Source organism: Pistacia vera, unplaced genomic scaffold (genome assembly GCF_008641045.1).
Source record: "Pistacia vera cultivar Batoury unplaced genomic scaffold, PisVer_v2 Contig166, whole genome shotgun sequence".
NCBI lineage: Eukaryota > Viridiplantae > Streptophyta > Magnoliopsida > Sapindales > Anacardiaceae > Pistacia > Pistacia vera.
Window position 1 is genome coordinate 195,976 of NW_022195747.1, and position 23,183 is coordinate 219,158.

Here is a 23,183-nt window from a genome sequence, read left to right on the forward strand (position 1 = left end):
CACTCATACTCAAATAATACAATTCATTTCAATTATTTCCCCCTCTTCCATCCAAAACTCATTTAATCATAGCCTTAAAAAATACCAATCAGTATATAGAATTATCATATCCCCATTATATTTATATAAATTCATATTGAATCAAACAGAATTGGGTATCCTGATTTAATTATACATTATCTATTTTAGAGGGTTTTTTGTATAATGATGTGTCAATAAAATATGCATGATAAACTTCATCAGGTGATCGATGATAAATGAGCAATAGAGTCCAGCATGAATTCTTAAATTCGAGTCTTTATAAGCCCTAATAAGAGTGATCATCGAAAAATTTATCCGATCGTTAATTGAGATACGTATAAATTGACCCGAACATCTCATGCCTACAAAATATATATATATATATTATGAGTTAATGTATATTTATGAGTTTCTTGCATTTAATAGAGTATAAAATTATAAGTAATAAATGTAAACTCATTATTGTTTCTTAACAGTAATCATAAATTTTCCACAAGCAAGTCAGTCAATGGGATTACTTTTTCACCTTTAGGTAGATACTAATTTCAGAGAAAGATTTTTTATGTTTATTCTTTAAGTTTTCATTTCTCTTTATTTATTCTTCTCTTTCCTTATTGGACTCTCAGAAAAGGACAGTAATTTCAGCACTCCTTCCAGCTTTAATTTTTTGTTTTTGTTTTTGTTTTCTTTATTTTTTGGTACCAGACAAGACCAAACCAACAGAAACATAACTTAACATACATGCCATAAGCAAAATCAATGTGAGTTTCAGTTTCAGACAAGGCAACTCAAACACTTTCCTCCACTTTCAGGTGCTCTTATTTTGCTTTACTAATGGCTGCCTTGCATTTTTGGTGTTGACATTATCTTCTTCCTGCTGTAATGAAGTCTTGTCTTGAATCTCCTCTTTAACAAGGTAAGTGGATCTCTTTGATTCTCATTTTTTTCGTAATGGGTTTGTTTTATTTTTGCATTTTCCCTTTGATTTGCTGCTTTTCTTTGATGGGTTTAGCTTGTTTTCCCATTTTCTGGATTTCTTGATTTGTTTTTTCATGCTTCTCTACTTTATTTATGTTGCTTATCATGGTTTGGATAATTTTAGTATGAGATGGTCTCTCTTTACAATTTTTGTCCTTTTGTTTCTGGATTTACCTATGAATTTGATTTGCTTCATTGAGTGGTTCATTTTGTCATTGTGTGTAATGTTTTCTCATTTTCTCATACATCTTTTTTTTCTTTTTTCTTTCTTTTCTTTGTTCAATTTTACTGTTGACTGTGAGTCTGTGGCCTTGTTTTCTAATCTAAACAATAGATGCTGAAAATCCAATTACTCCACAGACAAAAAATCTCGACTCTGGCTGCTTTTATAGTTTTATGCTATCCTAACATCTATTAACTCAAAAAAAAAAAAAAGCAATTTTGCTATGGGATCTGGAGCTTACTGTGATGAATTGTGAATCTCTTCATCTTTGCCTCGTGGGTTAACCATATTTAGGATCAGGACTCAACATGTTTTTAGGATTGTGAATCTCAAATATCTTGTTTCCCCAATTATGAACATTATCGTTACTGTTCCCAGTTTACCTATTGGCTATTGGCAAAACGAGGAGGGAAATATGGGCATATGGCAAATTGGCAATTTGCATCCTAATTAAGTTATTTTGTGTAGACTTTTAAGTCTCTGGTATTTGTGCCTACTGTTTATCTGAGCAATGTATCATTTCACTTACCATTGAAAAGGATGCCCACCACATTGATATAATTGAAGTTGATGCATGTCCCAATAGAAAAATGCTATCCTTACAAAGACCTATACAAAGAGGGCTACAAAGAGAAGAAAAAAACAAAGAAAGAACGGAAAAAGAGGGAGAGAGAGAGAGAGAGAGAAATCATGAAGATCAAGGGTAACAATTGTCTTTGTATGCCTCCTTTGTATTTGTCTTTGTAAGACTAGCACTTCTCGTCCCAATATGGTAGAGGTGGTTCCCTGAGCTACTGACCTAGGGAAAGTCAGCTGATATGAACTATTCATCTGGCTCTAAATCCAATAATTAGAAAAATTTGCAAAGAAGAATGTGAGGCAAAAAGAGGTTTGTGATTGAACAGGAGATGTGGCCCTGCAATATAGTGAATCAGTGAAATAGAAAATTGAGATGTTATGTTGTGAAAATTAACTTGACAACTTGAAGTTTTTGCATTAGGAAGTTTTTGACTGTGCAAAGACAAGGTGGCTCCCACTGTATGTGATAGATTGTACCTTTAATTTCAAAAGGTAGGAATACAAGGTGAGGTTGAAATGCTGTCTAATATATTATTACTTGGCAATAATGATAGTGGTGGTGAATTGTTGACGAAAATAGTTTAGGTTTATTGATAATTCTTATTAAATTTATTCCTTTTGGATTTTATTTCATGAGTGCTCCTTGTCATGGTTTTTGTGCCTGCAACCAAATTTTTTTTTTTTTTTTTTTTTTTTTAGCTTTTCATAGTTATACTTTCTTGCAGGTTGGAACTGGTATCGATTGATTCCTGGTTTCACTCACAAACATGAAGTTGGCACTCAAGAATGGATGGAACTCTGTTGCACCTCTCCGTTTACGAGGCAGTTCGGCCACCCGTTTTTGCATGTTCCCAAAAGTGAAGTCAGCAGGCTTTAGTCCAGGAAACACGCCTGTCTATTTGAATGTTTATGACTTGACACCAATCAATGGCTATGTCTACTGGGCAGGCGTTGGTATTTTTCACACTGGGGTAGAAGGTTAGCTTACACTCTTTTCTAGACCTCAAAGTTGGTTTCAAAATTGTTTTGTTGTAATTAGAATATTCTCTTGTTAGTCCAAGATCATCCATCATTAGATGCTTCACATTATCACTGGGTTTGTACTGGTAATTGTGTGAATCATGTCTTTCCATTTTCCCTTTACATGAGGCTGTCTCTTGTCATTCCCTCACTACTCATTCACGGATATGTTCTATCTGAATCACATCACTCCTGAGTTTACACTGGTAGTCAAATCATCTCTGAATCCGATTGTTCCGTTTCACACAGTAGTCATGAAAGACATTTATTAGGAAAGCATCCTTACTTTTTTCTCTCTAAAGTGGATGCTCCACATCCCTAAGGAAAAATTATGGGCTCTCCGGCAGGCATGCATGTATCACATGCAACACACGCACACACATCTAGACCTATGTTCTTCACAAAAAGTATGGCATGGAATCCAGATTAATCTTCTTACCATATAATTCTAAGTATGGAATCCAGATTAATCTTCTCATCAGTAATCTATTTATCTTAGAAGTGTTTAATCTGCTCTCTGTGTTTTCTTCTTTAATCATGCAATCTCAAAATTTTGTGGGTTCTGACTGTTTCTACTCATTTTCTCAGTCCATGGTGTAGAATATGCCTTTGGAGCACATGATTACCAAACAAGTGGTGTCTTTGATGTTGAACCACGACAGTGCCCTGGCTTCAGGTTTAGAAAGTCAGTATTCATGGGAACAACATGCTTGGATCCTGTTGAGCTTAGAGAGTTCATGGAGCGCCAGTCTGCAAACTACAATGGTGATACATATCATTTGATTGCTAAGAACTGCAACCATTTCTGTGAGGATATATGTTATAAGCTAACAGGGAACCCAATTCCAAAATGGGTAAATCGTCTTGCAAGAATAGGTATTTGACATGTATCTTTTCTTCATTTCACAACATATTTGGACCATGCATTTGTTGGATCAATGTCGCTTAGACATTTCAGGACTTAAGAAATGAATGATTGAAACCCTGTCATTGCTACATGTTACCTCTCCAGTTTGTGACAGAATTTATCCTGTACTCTGAATAGTATTCTACCTAATTTTCTCAAGGAAAATGAAGCTTGCACTTAGGGTAGTTCATCAACCATGGAAATTCATGAGCCTGCAGAAGTACTCGAGGCCACCCATACATCATGCTTTGGTCTATTAACTATTACCAGATTTAGTAATATATATAACTTCAAAGTGAATGTGATTATAAGTATCTCAGCACCTACTTAGGAAAGTTTAGTTTTGGGTATTGATGAGATATATTGTTGTTACATGCCCCAACTATGGTTTTACAGACCTCGTAATTTTGCATCTTCTAAATGCCGTTATCTTGGATCATTAATTTTTTTTTTTTTTTTTTGTGTCTTCCTTGTAGGTTCACTATGCAACTGCATACTTCCCGAAGGCCTTAAATCTACCACTGTGCAACATGACCCTAATTTCCAAGGATGTGAAAGTGAGAAGAAGAGACTAAGAACTGCCTTTAGTTGCTGGTCATCAATCTCAATGCCTCATAAGGAAGTCTCAATATCTTCATTGTTTCTGCACTCTCACTACAAAGGCTGCCTGCCGCCGTGGGAGTTGAAGAGGTCTGAAAGTGGCTCAATGAAGAAATTATCTAAAAATGCCTCATTGAAGAAACTATGACACTTGCATTTCAATGCATATCAATTGTAAAAGTACCAATTTCAGCATCTGCTCTGAAATTCGGATCCGGTCGATGATATCACCTCCTGTCCTATGTGAGCCTCTGAAATGTAAAATCTGTCAAGTTTGTGATTCAAACTGTGAAAACAGAGTGCTGTACTCGTGTTTTTTCCTGTTTTTACTAGCATGTGTGGAGTTTGCTAGTTCTCTTTATAATGTGTAACAAACAGAGTCATGTACTCATTCTTCATCCTGTAATGTATCACCATTTATTACTGGAATATTTTCATGAGATTTCTCATCTACATTCCCACATGTCAATGTGATTTCTAAACTGTTGCATTGAAAACATAATACGAGTCAATTTAATAAATATTATTACCTTCGGATTGTGACAAATCCGATAATATTATAAAATTCTAAGTTGACAATGGAAAAATTGATCATGGTTTTCGGATTTTGTAAAGAGTTGATTATTTTTTCCCATCCAAATAACGGTTTAATGACACTTTCTCATTTACAGACTTTTAAATACTATTTTATTACCTAAATTTATATTCTGGTTGCGAATAGAGAACAAATTTGGTCCAGACTGTTGGGGCTTTTGAAGAGAGAAGGTCGATGAGTCTTTTGATGATAGAATGTTGGATTTTGGTGGTGAGAATTGATCTGAATTTAACTTAGGATGGACGGTTGCGTAAATCTTAATCGCTTGATTGTCGGCGATTGGTGACGAGAGTAAGATTTGAGAGGTTTTGGTGAGTGATGATCAAAAAATAGAATAATAGTGATATAGGATCGTAACGATATCGAAATCGAAAATGGAACATAATTGTAATACTTGTATATCTTGTGAAGTGCTAGTGCGATACACAACACCAAGTAGCCAAAGACAAAACTCTGATAGAGATGGCGCCATTTAGTTTAAACAACACGGTGCGGTTTGTAAAGATTTTTGTTGTCAACAGGTGATACGACAACGTTTAGTGGAACAAAACAACACACGATTCTTCAGACATGCCAGCCATTTTCAAACTAACTACAGCTCAAAAGCAAAGCCAGGTCAACTCAGGCTTCTTAGAGACACCCAACATCCATTTACCATTTCCATTTCACCTTCTATTGTTTTTCTTGTTTATAGCATAGCTTAGAACATTCACACGAACTTGTACAAAATTCACTATCTCTTTTTCTTTTTTAAATCCTTTCACACCATTTTTTCGTAATTCTACTTCCTTTGTGTTTTTTTTTTTTTTTTTTCTTTTTTGAAGTAGAGCTCTGAATTCGAGAATCCTTACTCAATTCTATTACTTTCCCATATTGATAATTTGTTCTAAAAGAAAATTTCCCTTTCAAGATTGAATTTTTATGGGTAAAGGAGGTGGGTGTGTACCAAGTAAGAAAAAGTTACCAGATGATCAAGATCATCCAAACCCAGATAGGGATGGTCCTAATCTTGTTCAAGAGCAACTTCCAGCAACAAACACAACAACCCCACTTCAAAACAACGACATACAAGCAATCAAGAAGCTGAAAATTTTCATTGTTTTTTACTCAATGTATGGCCATGTAGAGTTGTTGGCGAGAAGGATAAAGAAAGGAGTTGACTCCATAGATGGAGTTGAAGGGGTTTTGTATAGAGTCCCTGAGACTTTGCCAGTGGAGATTTTGGAGCAGATGAGAGTACCTCAGAAGGGTGATGATTTGCCTGTGATTAGTGTTGATGAGTTGATTCTGGCTGATGGGTTGTTGTTTGGGTTCCCAACTAGGTTTGGCTCGATGGCGGCTCAAATGAAGACCTTTTTTGACTCTACATTTCCGTTGTGGGAGAATCAACGACTTTCAGGCGTGCCTGCTGGCTTCTTTGTGAGTACTGGAACTCAGGGTGGTGGACAAGAAACTACTGCGTAAGTACATTGTTTACTTTTTATTTATTTATTTAATTTTTTGTTAGTGATATTAGATAGCTGATGTTTGATTATGGTACTTTTTTTTCCCAAAGATATATTTGTTTGAGTATTCTGTTCTTGATGGCTTTGATTCATTTTGGTTGAATTAGGTGAATTGGAAGTTAACATGGAAAAAGATTAGATTTATATTCATATATCCCATATTTTTAAGTTGCAAGGTTACCATGTCTTTATTGGATGATTTTGATGTTGTGGTTAGATGTTGATGACTGTCAGTGAATATCAAACAAGAAAAATGAGATAGAATCTTTATATATGAATATTATGTATTGCTCATGAAATTATTTAAATAGTTGAAAAATCTTTTGCCGATTATTCTACTTAGGTCTTTGAATTACTTGTATGGAGAGAGGAGAATAAATTGACAGAAATTTCGACTTGTCTAAGAACTATTGAGGTTGTAAAGTCTTAAAGTTAGCCTCTTGGTTACATCTCAGATTCCTTTGTAGTATTTAGATGAAAACAATGTGGATTTCTTGAGGTTATAAATGGTTATTACTGAGTTCTCTTCCTGGCAAAGCAGGGTCTTGAGGTACTCCTAAAAATATTTGATAGTTAGTTAAATGAAAATTAGGTGAAAACTGTTTATCCTATTGAGTATAATGAATTACAACACTTCTCGATCAGTATCCAGATGTTGTGGCTTAGGATTCATTCCCTGTTTGTCTGTTTTCTGTGCTCAATGTCTCAAACTTGGTTAGTGTCTAGGTAAAGACAATGTTAAGTGAAGCTTGACAATGCAATTTTTTCTTATAAGCTTTCTTTCATGCGACACAACCGGACAAATATGACTCTTTCAGGTCACAAGAAATATTATACTATCAGTAGTTACTGTTAACAGCATTGTAAATACGGAGTTGGGTTGGAAACAGATTTATTAACATCTACCAAAAGTTCCTTAGTGTTGTAGACTCTTATTTTTATGCACAGCCTTAAAATCTTCTCATTAATGGGACTTATCATAATTGTTTATTTGAGGATTTCAACTTGAGGAATGTAAGCTTTACTCAGGTCATCACTGGTGTGGTCTGTTTATTTGTCTAAGAATGCTATGGTTGTCTTCCAGACCTAATAAAATTTGTACTCTAGGTTTTTGTTCTAACAACTTTTTGATTTTTTGCAAGTGATTAAAGTATTCATAATCATGCCACTTTTGCATGCCTGAATTCAGTAAGTTGAGAAATCTGCAGACAGACTTGATGATTGATGGACCTCCACCATAGACTATAAACCAGTATACCAGTGAAAGTGTTAAAAAATGAGTGACCTGTTTGGGGAACTTTCCTTTTTATGCTATGGCTGTTTCGACATTTCAATCCAAATAATTTGTCATGTTCATATTGCAGCTGGACAGCAATCACTCAGTTAGCCCACCACGGGATGCTCTATGTTCCCATCGGTTACACCTTTGGTGCTGGAATGTTCAAAATGGACTCACTAAGAGGAGGGTCTCCATATGGTGCAGGAGTTTTTTCTGGTGATGGCTCAAGAGAACCAAGTGAAACAGAGTTGGCTTTAGCTGAGCATCAGGGAAAGTACATGGCAGCAATTGTCAAGAGGTTTGGCCATCCTAGTGACAGCCTCAAGTAGCCCTTCCAAGTCCACATTTATGTTCCATCTCACCATTGTTCTTTGTTGATTGCACATACACATGTTCAGTTTGTTCCGCCACGATCATCTTCTGTTATCGTCTGTTAATAGATTTTAGATAGTTGAGGGAGAGCCTAGCATTTTTCAGTTTGTACCTTCTAATATAAATGTAATTCCCATTTTGAGTTGCTTATGAAGGTCTTTGAATTTATTTCTGTACATACCTTCAAAATTTTTGTGTGGTAGTATTTACTATTTACTTCATTATCAATAAAATTGTGGGTTGTGTTCTATGTTAACTCATGTTGAAGCTCGGATGCTATAAGCTAAGATTGTGTTTGGAAGAAATGTCATACTTCATACTCAGAACAGGAAAAAGAAAGAAAAAGAGAGGAGAGATGCACAAAACCAGAAACATATAATATTTTCTTGGCATCAATATATAAAGGAAAGCATGCTTCTTCACCCCATAAAAATAAAAGGAAATACACTGAATAGAGTTCCCCAGTCTAGAGCTTCTCCCAATTGATTCACATCAAAATAAAGAAAAATAATGTTGTCCCCGGCCAATATCACAAACATGTCACAAAGTTACAGCAGCATTACAAACATCTTCTGTGTGCTTTTGCATGATTCTGAGAATTTGTCACAACAGCACACAAGAAATGGAAGAAGAACCCTTGCGACCAAATATACAGCCCCCGAATTTAAAGTAAATTAAGTGTTTTTCAACACAAGAAGCATCTACATGCATCTAGTGAAGAAGGTTTGCCCCACATATCCACCAGCCATTGCCCTTCTAACATTGGATTCAAACAGTTTCGGGTTATCCCTTAAAACAGCAGCCGCTTCGTGATTGAGGGGATCCTCACAGTTGGGTTGCTGCACACAAATACTAAGTCTTAAGTAGAATGCAAACAAATTAGTTACAGGAACTAGTTGTGAATGAAGAATCAATACCGTAAAAAGATGAAACAGTCCATATATAATAGTGTTTATGTTCAGAACAGGTTTCCAATCTTCTCTTAGAATGTTGAGGCAAACATTTCCCTCCAAGTCGATATTAGGGTGGTACACCTGCAAATTCAATCCACAATTATAAGTGCCTTTCACATGTGCCTAGCAAACAGGCAACATTGTTGAAACAAATAAAGAATGAACAGGAACTAAAAAGATTAGATTAGTTACCTTTGTCTTGCACTTCACCTTTGGTGCTTCATGAGGGTAGATGGGGGACACTTGAAAAGAGAACAAAAATGTACCACCTCTGCAACAAAAATAAAAAACTAGGTAAGTATCTGTCACTTGCAAAGTTGGACTCAACTTATAACAATATAAAGCAAGATAATTCAGACCAAGAGAATTTTCCTAGGAGATAAAGATTGTGCTCATAGTGGAGGAAAAATCTGGTTTTTAGGCCCCTGAATGCACTCTCCAGCACCATTATTTGACACAAGACATACCTGATTGTCAAAACCTACAGCACATTTAAAGTAATTGTGCTCCCAAAATATAAAATTCTTATAGGTTCTCAATCCTGATATAGAAGTTTTGCTTCAAATAACAAATCCTTTATGATCAGACAGTAGATATCTGAAGAAAAAAAATAATGAAAGGAAGACTGAATGGGCAAGGTATACTTACAGATAATATCCTTCATCGGGTCTAATAGTAACCTCAAAGTTCATTAAGTCATCCTTGCCATTGGGAAATACAATGCCACAAGTTTTTGGCAGGTTCAATTCACTGATGTCTACAGAAGATGAGAAACACAAAAAATTAAGACAGTTAACACAGTGCAAACTTCAAATTGACAATTAAAATAAGGTTAAACAAGTAAAACTTAGGTACAAGTAGGTGGATATCAATTCATACATATGGCAGGTTATATTAGGTTTTAGGAATTGAAGGAAAATGTATAAATAATTTCAACACTGCCACAGAACAACTTCTCCAGAAAAAACAATAGCCAGGAATACTAGTCTATAAGAGTTTAATGAAGTAGGATCAAACTGCGACTATTAACAGATTTTACAGAAGTTGAAAAGGATCAGTTTTCGCCCCCCAAGCTCGCTGATATTAGAGGATGCATCAACAAAACAAACTGGCATATATGAATTAATATAAAAAATAAAAATAAAAATAAAAAAGCCTCAAATAATATAAAAGTCATTCAAACGTATTTGACAGACAACCTTTATGAAGTCGTAACTCTCCAGCACTCTGCTTCTTGATCGGTGACTTCCCATTGGCATTGGCATTTTCAGCAATTTCCCTCTGCTTTTCCTTGACTTTGAATAGCTTAATCATTTTTCCTACAGATCAAAACCACAGAGAGTCAAAGACATGCCTATTATATGCATATAATACACTTACACATACACACTCCCTTAGTAGCAAAGACATTAAAGCCACAGACAACCAACATAAACTTCAGCAACATACAACCATTAATTACTAAGGGCAGCAGAGCACACACAAAAAACAAACTAGTCTAGCACAATGCCCATAATTTTCAAAGTCCACTGCCAAACAGGCCATGATTAGGCTAAAAATATTCCCAGTAAACTGGTGAGTAACAAACTGTGATCATACATTGCAAGTCTTTGTTTTATGTCAAACTGGTATTGTAAAAAGGCAAAAGAAATATTTTTTGAAAAATTCAGCTCCAACAACATTCCAGAGCAAAGCACGAAAAAGAACTACCAAATCCAACGAGTAAAGTTCAAGAGTAAAACTGAAGTAAACACGAAGGTTAACTTCGAAGTGAACTCAACTGGAAAAACAAAATTCTTGTTAATGAAAAATAAAGAAACCTAAATTGAACATCCAAACACAAAAAAAAATTCACTGAACAATAATAAAAACTGTTTCCCATCACGAGCTAACAAGATCAAACAACAAAAACACAGTTTTCATCACTTAAAACAATTCCATCTCCACAAAAAAACTCAACTCACAGAGATCATAAAAACTCCAAAAGGCTAACAACTTTAACCCTTCAATCATCACTAAAACAAAACATACAAATCAACCCAAAAACTCAAGTAAGCAAAAACCCCAGATCAAAATCATCAAACAACCCACAACCTAAAACTGAGAACCCAATCAAGAAACAACAACAAAATAAATCAAAATTCACAAAAGAAATCAGCCGCGCACGCTAAGAGCTGGATCAGGTTAGCTCGCTACAGCACGTGAAATTAAACAGCAAATAAATCAATTAAAACGCCAAGATCGGAGATTAACGTGAAAGGTTTACCTGCTGAAGATAAACGGTAAAGCGCTCTCTCTGGTAACAACTGTGTCTGGTTTAGATAAGCACAGCACGAGACGAGAGAGAGAAAAGAGTCGATACACCCAACATCCATTTACCATTTCCATTTCACCTTCTATGTTTTTCTTGTTTAAGCATAGCTTAGAACATTCACACGAACTTGTACAAAATTCACTCTCTTTTCTTTTTTAAATCCTTTCACACCATTTTTTCGTAATTCTACTTCCTTTGTGTTTTTTTTTTTTTTTTTCTTTTTGAAGTAGAGCTCTGAATTCGAGAATCCTTACTCAATTCTGTTTTTCCAGATTGATAATTTGTTCTAAAGGAAAATTTCAGTTTCAGAGTGAATTTTTATGGGTAAAGGAGGTGGGTGTACCAAGTAAGAAAAAGTACCAGATGATCAAGATCATCCAAACCCAGATAGGGATGGTCCTAATCTTGTTCAGAGCAACTTCTAGCAACAAACACAACAACCCCACTTCAAAAACACGACATACAAGCAATCAAGCTGAAATTTTCATTGTTTTTACTCAATGTATGGCCATGTGAGTTTTGGCGAGAAGGATAAAGAAAGGAGTTGACTCCATAGATGGAGTTGAAGGGGTTTTGTATAGAGTCCCTGAGACTTTGCCAGTGGAGATTTTGGAGCGATGAGAGTACCTCAGAAGGGTGATGATTTGCCTGTGATAAGTGTTGATGAGTTGGTTCTGGCTGATGGTTGTTGTTTGGGTTCCCAACTAGGTTTGGCTCCATGGCGGCTCAAATGAAGACCTTTTTTGACTCTACATTTCCGTTGTGGAGAATCAACGACTTGCAGGCGTGCCTGCTGGCTTCTTTGTGAGTACTGGGACTCAGGGTGGTGGACAAGAAACTACTGCGTAAGTACATTGTTTACTTTTTATTTATTTATTTAATTTTTTGTTGGTGATATTAGATAGCTGATGTTTGATTATGGTACTTTTTTTCCCAAAGATATATTTGTTTGAGTTTCTGTTCTTGATGGCTTTGATTCATTTTGGTTGAATTAGGTGAATTGGAATTTAACATGGAAAAGATTAGATTTATATTCATATATCCCTATTTTTTAAGTTGCAAGGTTACCATGTCTTTATTGGATGATTTTGATGTTGTGGTTAGAGTTGATGACTGTCAGTGAATATCAAACAAGAAAAATGAGATAGAATCTTTATATATGAATATTATGTATTGCTCATGAAATTATTTAAATAGTTGAAAAATCTTTTGCCGATTATTCTACTTAGGTCTTTGAATTACTTGTATGAGAGAGGAGATAAATTGACAGAATTTCGACTTGTCTAAGAACATTGAGGTTGTAAAGTCTTAAAGTTAGCCTCTTGGTTACATCCAGATTCCTTTGTAGTATTTAGATGAAACAATGTGGATTTCTTGAGGTTATAAATGGTTATTACTGAGTTCTCTTCCTGGCAAAGCAGGGTCTTGAGGTACTCCTAAAAGTATTTGATAGTTAGTTAAATGAAAATTAGGTGAAAACTGTTTATCCTATTGAGTAATATGAATTATAACACTTCTCGATCAGTATCCAGATGTTGTGGCTTAGGTTTCATTCCCTGTTTGTTTGTTTTCTGTGCTCAATTCTCAAACTTGTTAGTGTCTAGATAAAGACAATGTTTAGTGAAGCTTGAGAATGCAATTCTTTCTTTAAGCTTTATTTCATGCGACACACGAACCACATATGACTCTTTCAGGTAAGAAGAAATATTATACTATCAGTAGTTACTGTTAACAGCATTGTAAATACGGAGTTGGGTTGGAAACATTTTATTAACATCTACCAAAAGTTCCTTAGTGTTGTAGACTCTTATTTTTATCCACACCTTAAAATCTTCTCATTAATGGGACTTATCATAATTGTTTATTTGAGGATTTCAACTTGAGGAATGTAAGCTTCCTCAGGTCATCACTGGTGTGGTCTTTTTATTTGTCTAAGATGCTATGGTTGTCATCCAGACCTATAAAAATTGTATAGGTTTATTGTTCTAAACTTTTTGATTTTTTGCAAGTGCTTAAAGTTGCATTCATAATCATGCCACTTTTGCATGCCCGAATTCAGTAAGTTGAGAAATCTGCAGACAGACTTGATGATTGATGGGACCTCCCACCATAGACTATAAACCAGTATACCAGTGAAGTGTTAAAAATGAGTTGACCTGTTTGGAACTTTCCTTTTTATGCTATGGCTGTTTCGACATTTCAATCCAAATAATTTGTCATGTTCATATTGCAGCTGGACAGCAATCATCAGTTAGCCCCCACGGGATGCTCTATGTTCCCATCGGTTACACCTTTGGTGCTGGAATGTTCAAAATGGACTCACTAAGAGGAGGGTCTCCATATGGTGCAGGAGTTTTTTCTGGTGATGGCTCAAGAGAACCAAGTGAAACAGAGTTGGCTCTAGCTGAGCATCAGGGAAAGTACATGGCAGCAATTGTCAAGAGGTTTGCCATCCTAGTGACAGCCTCAAGTAGCCCTTCAAGTCCACATTTATGTTCCATCTCACCATTGTTCTTTGTTGATTGCACATACACATGTTCAGTTTGTTCTGCCGCGATCATCTTCTGTTATCATCTGTTTATAGATTTTAGATAGTTGAGGAGAGCCTAGCATTTTTCAGTTTGTACCTTTTAATATAAATGTAATTCCATTTTGAGTTGATTATGAAGGTCTTCTCAGTTCAAATCTTTGATTTATTTCTGTACATACCTTCAAAATTTTTGTGTGGTAGTATTTACTATTTACTTCATTATCATAAATTGTGGGTTGTGTTCTATGTTAACTCATGTTGAAGCTCGGATGCTATAAGCTAAGATTGTGTTTGGAAGAAATGTCATATACTTCATAGTCGAACAGGAAAAAAGAAAGAAAGGAGAGTGCACAAAACCAGAAACATATATTTTCTTGGCATCAATATAAAAGGAAAGCATGCTTCTTCACCCCATAAAAATAAAAGGAAATACACTGACTAGAGTTCCCCAGCTAGAGCTTCTCCCAATTGATTCACATCAAAATAAAGAAAAATAATGTTGTCCCCGGCCAATACACAAACATGTCACAAAGTTACAGCAGCATTACAAACATCTTCTGTTTGCTTTTGCATGATTCTGAGAATTTGTCACAACAGCACACAAGAAATGGAAGAAGAACCCTTGCGACCAAATATACAGCCCCCGAATTAAAGTAAATTTAGTGTTTTTCAACACAAGAAGCATCTACATGCATCTAGTAGAGTTTGCCCCACATATCCACCAGCCATTGCCCTTCTAACATTGGATTCAAACAGTTTCGGTTATCCTTAAACAGCAGCCGCTTCTGTTCCGCTTCACACAGTAGTCATGAAAGACATTTATTAGGAAAGCATCCTTACTTTTTTCTCTCTAAAGTGGATGCTCCCCATCCCTAAGGAAAAATTATGGGCTCTCCGGCAGGCATGCATGTATCACATGCAACACACGCACACACATCTAGACCTATGTTCTTCACAAAAAGTATGGCATGGAATCCAGATTAATCTTCTTACCATATAATTCTAAGTATGGAATCCAGATTAATCTTCTCATCAGTAATCTATTTATCTTAGAAGTGTTTAATCTGCTCTCTGTGTTTTCTTCTTTAATCATGCAATCTCAAAATTTTGTGGGTTCTGACTGTTTCTACTCATTTTCTCAGTCCATGGTGTAGAATATGCCTTTGGAGCACATGATTACCAAACAAGTGGTGTCTTTGATGTTGAACCACGACAGTGCCCTGGCTTCAGGTTTAGAAAGTCAGTATTCATGGGAACAACATGCTTGGATCCTGTTGAGCTTAGAGAGTTCATGGAGCGCCAGTCTGCAAACTACAATGGTGATACATATCATTTGATTGCTAAGAACTGCAACCATTTCTGTGAGGATATATGTTATAAGCTAACAGGGAACCCAATTCCAAAATGGGTAAATCGTCTTGCAAGAATAGGTATTTGACATGTATCTTTTCTTCATTTCACAACATATTTGGACCATGCATTTGTTGGATCAATGTCGCTTAGACATTTCAGGACTTAAGAAATGAATGATTGAAACCCTGTCATTGCTACATGTTACCTCTCCAGTTTGTGACAGAATTTATCCTGTACTCTGAATAGTATTCTACCTAATTTTCTCAAGGAAAATGAAGCTTGCACTTAGGGTAGTTCATCAACCATGGAAATTCATGAGCCTGCAGAAGTACTCGAGGCCACCCATACATCATGCTTTGGTCTATTAACTATTACCAGATTTAGTAATATATATAACTTCAAAGTGAATGTGATTATAAGTATCTCAGCACCTACTTAGGAAAGTTTAGTTTTGGGTATTGATGAGATATATTGTTGTTACATGCCCCAACTATGGTTTTACAGACCTCGTAATTTTGCATCTTCTAAATGCCGTTATCTTGGATCATTAATTTTTTTTTTTTTTTTGTGTCTTCCTTGTAGGTTCACTATGCAACTGCATACTTCCCGAAGCCCTTAAATCTACCACTGTGCAACATGACCCTAATTTCCAAGGATGTGAAAGTGAGAAGAAGAGACTAAGAACTGCCTTTAGTTGCTGGTCATCAATCTCAATGCCTCATAAGGAAGTCTCAATATCTTCATTGTTTCTGCACTCTCACTACAAAGGCTGCCTACCGCCGTGGGAGTTGAAGAGGTCTGAAAGTGGCTCAATGAAGAAATTATCTAAAAATGCCTCATTGAAGAAACTATAACACTTGCATTTCAATGCATATCAATTGTAAAAGTACCAATTTCAGCATCTGCTCTGAAATTCGGATCCGGTCGATGATATCACCTCCTGTCCTATGTGAGCCTCTGAAATGTAAAATCTGTCAAGTTTGTGATTCAAACTGTGAAAACAGAGTGCTGTACTCGTGTTTTTTCCTGTTTTTACTAGCATGTGTGGAGTTTGCTAGTTCTCTTTATAATGTGTAACAAACAGAGTCATGTACTCATTCTTCATCCTGTAATGTATCACCATTTATTACTGGAATATTTTCATGAGATTTCTCATCTACATTCCCACATGTCAATGTGATTTCTAAACTGTTGCATTGAAAACATAATACGAGTCAATTTAATAAATATTATTACCTTCGGATTGTGACAAATCCGATAATATTATAAAATTCTAAGTTGACAATGGAAAAATTGATCATGGTTTTCGGATTTTGTAAAGAGTTGATTATTTTTTCCCATCCAAATAACGGTTTAATGACACTTTCTCATTTACAGACTTTTAAATACTATTTTATTACCTAAATTTATATTCTGGTTGCGAATAGAGAACAAATTTGGTCCAGACTGTTGGGGCTTTTGAAGAGAGAAGGTCGATGAGTCTTTTGATGATAGAATGTTGGATTTTGGTGGTGAGAATTGATCTGAATTTAACTTAGGATGGACGGTTGCGTAAATCTTAATCGCTTGATTGTCGGCGATTGGTGACGAGAGTAAGATTTGAGAGGTTTTGGTGAGTGATGATCAAAAAATAGAATAATAGTGATATAGGATCGTAACGATATCGAAATCGAAAATGGAACATAATTGTAATACTTGTATATCTTGTGAAGTGCTAGTGCGATACACAACACCAAGTAGCCAAAGACAAAACTCTGATAGAGATGGCGCCATTTAGTTTAAACAACACGGTGCGGTTTGTAAAGATTTTTGTTGTCAACAGGTGATACGACAACGTTTAGTGGAACAAAACAACACACGATTCTTCAGACATGCCAGCCATTTTCAAACTAACTACAGCTCAAAAGCAAAGCCAGGTCAACTCAGGCTTCTTAGAGACACCCAACATCCATTTACCATTTCCATTTCACCTTTTTTTGTTTTTCTTGTTTATAGCATAGCTTAGAACATTCATACAAACTTGTACAAAATTCACAATCTCTTTTTCTTTTTTAAATCCTTTCACACCATTTTTTCATAATTCTACTTTCTTTGTGTTTTTTTTTTTTTTTCTTTTTTGAAGTAGAGCTTTGAATTCGAGAATCCTTACTCAATTCTATTACTTTCCCATATTGATAATTTGTTCTAAAAGAAAATTTCCCTTTCAAGATTGAATTTTTATGGGTAAAGGAGGTGGGTGTGTACCAAGTAAGAAAAAGTTACCAGATGATCAAGATCTCCAAACCCAGATAGGGATGGTCCTAATCTTGTTCAAGAGCAACTTCTAGCAACAAACACAACAACCCCACTTCAAAACAACGACATACAAGCAATCAAGAAGCTGAAAATTTTCATTGTTTTTACTCATGTATGGCCATGTAGAGTTGTTGGCGAGAAGGAATAAGAAAGGAGTTGACTCCATAGATGGAGTTAAGGGGTTTTGTATAGATCCCTGAGACTTTGCCAGTGGAGATTTTGGGCGATGAGAGTACCTCAGAAGGGTGATGATTGCCTGTGATAAGTGTTGATGAGTTGGTTCTGGCTGATGGGTTGTTGTTTGGGTTCCCAACTAGGTTTGGCTCCATGGCGGCTCAAATGAACCTTTTTTGACTCTACATTTCCGTTGTGGGAGAATCAACGACTTGCAGGCGTGCCTGCTGGCTTCTTTGTGGTATGGGACTCAGGGTGGTGGACAAGAAACTACTCGCTAAGTACATTGTTTACTTTTTATTTATTTATTTAATTTTTTGTTGGTGATATTAGATAGCTGATGTTTGATTAGGTACTTTTTTTCCAAAAGATATATTTGTTTGAGTATTCTGTTCTTGATGGCTTTGATTCATTTTGGTTGAATTAGGTGAATTGGAATTAACATGGAAAAAGATTAGATTTATATTCATATATCCCATATTTTTAAGTTGCAAGGTTACCTGTCTTATTGTGATTTTGATGTTGTGGTTAGATGTTGATACTGTCATGAATATCAAACAAAAAAAATGAGATAGAATCTTTATATATGAATATTATGTATTGCTCCATGAAATTATTTAAATAGTTAAAAATCTTTTGCCGATTATTCTACTTAGGTCTTTGAATTACTTGTATGGAGAGAGGAGAATAAATTGACAGAAATTTCGACTTGTCTAAGAACTATTGAGGTTGTAAAGTCTTAAAGTTAGCTCTTGGTTACATCTCATGATCCTTTGTAGTATTTAGATGAAAACATGTGGATTTCTTGAGGTTATAAATGGTTATTATGTTTCTCTCCTGGCAAAGCAGGGTCTTGAGGTCTCCTAAAAGTTTTGATAGTTAGTTAAATGAAAATTAGGTGAAAACTGTTTATCCTATTGAGTATAATTTTATAACACTTCTCGATCAGTATCCAGATGTTGTGGCTAGGTTTCATTCCCTGTTTGTTTGTTTTCTGTGCTCAATGTCTCAAACTTGTTAGTGTCTAGATAAAGACAATGTTAGTGAAGCTTGAGAATGCAATTCTTTCTTTTAAGCTTTATTCTGCGACACGACCGGACAAATATGACTCTTTCAGGTAAGAAGAATATTATACTATCAGTAGTTACTGTTAACAGCATTGTAATACGAGTTGGTTGGAAACAGATTTATTAACATCTACCAAAAGTTCCTTAGTGTTGTAGACTCTTATTTTTATGCACAGCCTTAAAATCTTCTCATTAATGGGACTTATCATAATTGTTTTTTGAGGATTTCAACTTGAGGAATGTAAGCTTTACTCAGGTCATCACTGGTGTGGTCTGTTTATTTGTCTAAGAATGCTATGGTTGTCATCCAGACCTAATAAAAATTGTATAGGTTATTGTTCTAACTTTTTGATTTTTTGCAGTGCTTAAAGTTGCATTCATAATCATGCCACTTTTGCATGCCCGAATTCAGTAAGTTGAGAAATCTGCAGACAGACTTGATGATTGATGGACCCCCACCATAGACTATAAACCAGTATACCAGTGAAAGTGTTAAAAAATGAGTGACCTGTTTGGGGAACTTTCCTTTTATGCTATGGCTGTTTCGACATTTCAATCCAAATAATTTGTCATGTTCATATTGCAGCTGGACAGCAATCACTCAGTTAGCCCACCACGGGATGCTCTATGTTCCCATCGGTTACACCTTGGTGCTGGATGTTCAAAATGGACTCACTAAAGAAGGGTCTCCATATGGTCAGGAGTTTTTTCTGGTGATGGCTCAAGAGAACCAAGTGAAACAGAGTTGGCTCTAGCTGAGCATCAGGGAAGTACATGGCAGCAATTGTCAAGAGGTTTGCCCATCCTAGTGACAGCCTCAGTAGCCCTTCCAAGTCCACATTTATGTTCCATCTCACCATTGTTCTTTTGTGATTGCACATACACAGTTCAGTTTTGTTCTGCCGCGATCATCTTCTGTTACATCTGTTTATAGATTTTAGATAGTTGAGGGAGAGCCTAGCATTTTTCAGTTTGTACCTTTAATATAAATGTTAATTCCCATTTTGAGTTGATTATGAAGGTCTTCTCAGTTCAAATCTTTGAATTTATTTCGTACATACCTTCAAATTTTTGTGGTAGTATTTCTATTTACTTCATTATCAATAAATTGTGGTTGTGTTCTATGTTAACTCATGTTGAAGCTCGGATGCTATAAGCTAAGATTGTGTTTGGAAGAAATGTCATATACTCATAGTCAGAACAGGAAAAGAAAGAAAGAGAGAGATGCCACAAAACCAGAAACATATATTTTCTTGGCATCAATATAGAAAGGAAAGCATGCTTCTTCACCCCATAAAAATAAAAGGAAATACACTGACTAGAGTTCCCCAGTCTAGAGCTTCTCCCATTGATTCACATCAAAATAAAGAAAAATAATGTTGTCCCCGGCCAATATCACAACATGTCACAAAGTTACAGCACATTACAAACATCTTCTGTGTGCTTTGCATGATTCTGAGAATTTGTCACAACAGCACACAAGAATGGAAGAAGAACCCTTGCGACCAAATATACAGCCCCAATTTAAAGTAAATTTAGTGTTTTTCAACACAAGAAGCATCTACATGCATCTAGTGAAGAAGGTTTGCCCCACATATCCACCAGCCATTGCCCTTCTAACATTGGATTCAAACAGTTTCGGGTTATCCCTTAAAACAGCAGCCGCTTCGTGATTGAGGGGATCCTCACAGTTGGGTTGCTGCACACAAATCTATCTTAAGTAGAATGCAAACAAATTAGTTACAGGAACTAGTTGTGAATAGAATCAATACCGTAAAAAGATGAAACAGTCCATATTAATAGTGTTTATGTTCAACAGGTTTCCAATCTTCTCTTAGAATGTTAGGCAAACATTTCCCTCCAAGTCGATATTAGGTGGTACACCTGCAAATTCAATCCACAATTATAAGTGCCTTTCACATGTGCCTAGCAAACAGGCAACATTGTTGAAACAATAAAGAATGAACAGGAACTAAAAGATTAGATTAGTTACCTTTGTCTTGCACTTCACCTTTGGTGCTCATGGGTAGATGGGGGACACTTGAAAAGAGAACAAAAATGTACCACCTCTGCAACAAAATAAAAAAACTAGGTAAGTATCTGTCACTTGCAAAGTTGGACTCAACTTATAACAATATAGCAAGATAATTCAGACCAAGAATTTTCCTAGGAGATAAAGATTGTGCTCATATGGAGGAAAAATCTGGTTTTTAGGCCCCTGAATGCACTCTCCAGCACCGTTATTTGACACAAGACATACCTGATTGTCAAAACCTACAGCACATTAAAAACTAATTGTGCCCACAATATAAAATTCTTATAGGTTCTCAATCCTGATATAGAAGTTCTGCTTCAAATAACAAATCCTTTATGATCAGACAGTAGATATCTGAAGAAAAAAATAATGAAAGGAAGACTGATGGGCAAGGTATACTTACAGATAATATCCTTCATCGGGTCTAATAGTAACCTCAAGTTCATTAAGTCATCCTTGCCATTGGGAAATACAATGCCACAAGTTTTTGGCAGGTTCAATTCGCTGATGTCTACAGAAATGAGAAACACAAAAAAATTAAGACAGTTAACACAGTGCAAACTTCAAATTGACAATTAAAATAAGGTTAAACAAGTAAAACTTAGGTACAAGTAGGTGAATATCAATTCATACATATGGCAGGTTATATTAGGTTTTAGGAATTGAAGGAAAATGTATAAATAATTTCAACACTGCCACAGACAACTCTCCAGAAAAACAATAGCCAGGAATACTAGTCTATAGAGTTAATGAAGTAGGATCAAACTGCGACTATTAACAGATTTTACAGAAGTTGAAAAGGATCAGTTTTTGCCCCCCAAGCTCGCTGATATTAGAGGATGCGTCAACAAACCAAACTGGCATTATGAATTAATATAAAAAATAAAATAGAAATAGAAAAGCCTCAATAATAAAAAGTCATTCAAACGTATTTGACAGACAACCTTTATGAAGTCGTAACTCTCCAGCACTCTGCTTCTTGATCGGTGACTTCCCATTGGCATTGGCATTTTCAGCAATTTCCCTCTGCTTTTCCTTGACTTTGAATAGCTTAATCATTTTTCCTACAGTCAAAACCACAGAGAGTCAAAGCATGCCTATTATATGCATATAATACACTTACACATACACACTCCCTTAGTAGCAAAGACATTAAAGCCACAACAACCATCATAAACTTCAGCAACATACAACCATTAATTACTAAGGGCAGCAGAGCACACACAAAAAACAAACTAGTCTGGCCAATGCCCAAAATTTTCAAAGTCCACTGCCAAATAGGCCATGATTTAGGCTAAAAATATTCCCAGTAAACTGGAGTAACAAACTGTGATCATACATTGCAGTCTTTGTTTTATGTCAAATTGGTATGTAAAAGGGCAAAAGAAATATTTTTTGAAAAATTCAGCTCCAACAACATTCCAGAGCAAAGCACGAAAAGAACTACCAAATCCAACGAGTAAAGTTCAAGAGTAAAACTGAAGTAAACACGAAGGTTAACTTCGAAGTGAACTCAACTGGAAAAACAAATTCTTGTTAATGAAAAATAAAGAAACCTAAATTGAACATCCAAACACAAAAAAAAATTCACTGAAACATAATAAAACTGTTTCCCATCACGAACTAACAAGATCAAACAACAAAAACACAGTTTTCATCACTTAAAACAATTCCATCTCCACAAAAAACCAACTCACGAGATCATAAAAACTCCAAAAGGCTAACAACTTTAACCCTTCAATCACTAAAACAAACATACAAATCAACCCAAAACTCAAGTAAGCAAAAACCCCAGATCAAATCATCAACAAACCCACAACCTAAACTGAGAACCCAATCAAGAAACAACAACAAAATAATCAAAATTCACAAAGAAATCGCACGCGCACCGCTAAGAGCTGGATCAGTTAGCTCGCTACAGCACGTGAAATTAAACAGCAAATAAATCAATTAAACGCCAAGATCGGAGATTAACGTGAAGGTTTACCTGCTGAAGATAAACGGTAAAGCGCTCTCTCTGGTAACAACTGTGTCTGGTTTAGATAAGCACAGCACGAGACAGAAAGAGAAAAGAGTTGGCGTAGAATCTGAAACGAAAGCGTGTTGCAAGTGTTTGTGTTTTTCTCTTCGTTCTGCGTTTCTATAATTTAATATATTTAATAATATATAAGAAAAAACGTAGAAACCCAATCGAATCGTTTTCCGGTTATACTTTCGATTCAAAGAAATATGCAAATGTGAATATAGAAACGGGTTAATCGAATTGATTTATTAAAAATATTAAAGTAAAAATAAAATTGTATCTGATTATAAAAAATATAAATTAAAAATATATAGTAATATAAAATTGAACTGGTATAATTTCGGTTCAATATTAACTAAT

The 23,183-nt window shown here is 35.5% G+C and overlaps 4 protein-coding genes and 3 pseudogenes across 4 annotated transcripts; 5 read left to right on the forward strand and 2 right to left on the reverse strand.

The window, feature by feature from the left end:
• The first annotated feature begins 703 nt into the window (after positions 1-703).
• On the forward strand, positions 704-4,783 carry LOC116125477 (deSI-like protein At4g17486). Its single transcript, XM_031411188.1, has 4 exons — positions 704-937; positions 2,527-2,779; positions 3,410-3,697; positions 4,205-4,783. The coding sequence occupies exons 2-4, from the start codon at positions 2,569-2,571 to the stop codon at positions 4,474-4,476; spliced, it is 771 nt and encodes a 256-aa protein (XP_031267048.1). The 5' UTR covers positions 704-937; positions 2,527-2,568; the 3' UTR covers positions 4,477-4,783.
• A 734-nt stretch (positions 4,784-5,517) lies between these two features.
• On the forward strand, positions 5,518-8,233 carry LOC116125476 (probable NAD(P)H dehydrogenase (quinone) FQR1-like 2). Its single transcript, XM_031411187.1, has 2 exons — positions 5,518-6,383; positions 7,793-8,233. The coding sequence occupies exons 1-2, from the start codon at positions 5,845-5,847 to the stop codon at positions 8,034-8,036; spliced, it is 783 nt and encodes a 260-aa protein (XP_031267047.1). The 5' UTR covers positions 5,518-5,844; the 3' UTR covers positions 8,037-8,233.
• Positions 8,234-8,480: 247 nt separating this feature from the next.
• On the reverse strand, positions 8,481-11,384 carry LOC116125480 (NEDD8-conjugating enzyme Ubc12). The gene is made up of 6 exons (XM_031411191.1): positions 11,299-11,384; positions 10,232-10,351; positions 9,681-9,789; positions 9,225-9,303; positions 8,997-9,113; positions 8,481-8,918 (listed from the first exon to the last, which is right to left on the reverse strand). The coding sequence occupies exons 2-6, from the start codon at positions 10,344-10,346 to the stop codon at positions 8,781-8,783; spliced, it is 558 nt and encodes a 185-aa protein (XP_031267051.1). The 5' UTR covers positions 10,347-10,351; positions 11,299-11,384; the 3' UTR covers positions 8,481-8,780.
• A 459-nt stretch (positions 11,385-11,843) lies between these two features.
• Positions 11,844-14,122, forward strand: LOC116125479 (annotated as a pseudogene).
• A 639-nt stretch (positions 14,123-14,761) lies between these two features.
• LOC116125458 (deSI-like protein At4g17486) lies at positions 14,762-16,393 on the forward strand. Its single transcript, XM_031411172.1, has 3 exons — positions 14,762-14,777; positions 15,019-15,306; positions 15,812-16,393. The coding sequence occupies exons 1-3, from the start codon at positions 14,762-14,764 to the stop codon at positions 16,081-16,083; spliced, it is 576 nt and encodes a 191-aa protein (XP_031267032.1). The 3' UTR covers positions 16,084-16,393.
• A 1,008-nt stretch (positions 16,394-17,401) lies between these two features.
• Positions 17,402-19,638, forward strand: LOC116125459 (annotated as a pseudogene).
• A 626-nt stretch (positions 19,639-20,264) lies between these two features.
• Positions 20,265-22,928, reverse strand: LOC116125488 (annotated as a pseudogene).
• Positions 22,929-23,183: the final 255 nt, after the last annotated feature.

Excerpts from the sequence above, each read along its gene's own strand:
- LOC116125458 (XM_031411172.1), top strand. Across the intron at positions 15,307-15,811 it reads AAATCGTCTTGCAAGAATAG|GTTCACTATGCAACTGCATA; the intron begins GTATTTGACATG and ends TCTTCCTTGTAG.
- LOC116125477 (XM_031411188.1), top strand. The coding sequence starts at position 2,569 with ATGAAGTTGGCACTCAAGAATGGATGGAACTCTGTTGCACCTCTCCGT. Across the intron at positions 2,780-3,409 it reads TTTTCACACTGGGGTAGAAG|TCCATGGTGTAGAATATGCC; the intron begins GTTAGCTTACAC and ends TCATTTTCTCAG. Across the intron at positions 3,698-4,204 it reads AAATCGTCTTGCAAGAATAG|GTTCACTATGCAACTGCATA; the intron begins GTATTTGACATG and ends TCTTCCTTGTAG.
- LOC116125476 (XM_031411187.1), top strand. The coding sequence starts at position 5,845 with ATGGGTAAAGGAGGTGGGTGTGTACCAAGTAAGAAAAAGTTACCAGAT. Across the intron at positions 6,384-7,792 it reads GGTGGACAAGAAACTACTGC|CTGGACAGCAATCACTCAGT; the intron begins GTAAGTACATTG and ends TTCATATTGCAG.
- LOC116125480 (XM_031411191.1), bottom strand. The coding sequence starts at position 10,346 with ATGATTAAGCTATTCAAAGTCAAGGAAAAGCAGAGGGAAATTGCTGAA. Across the intron at positions 9,790-10,231 it reads AGAGTTACGACTTCATAAAG|ACATCAGTGAATTGAACCTG; the intron begins GTTGTCTGTCAA and ends CATCTTCTGTAG. Across the intron at positions 9,304-9,680 it reads CCCGATGAAGGATATTATCT|AGGTGGTACATTTTTGTTCT; the intron begins GTAAGTATACCT and ends TTTTTGTTGCAG.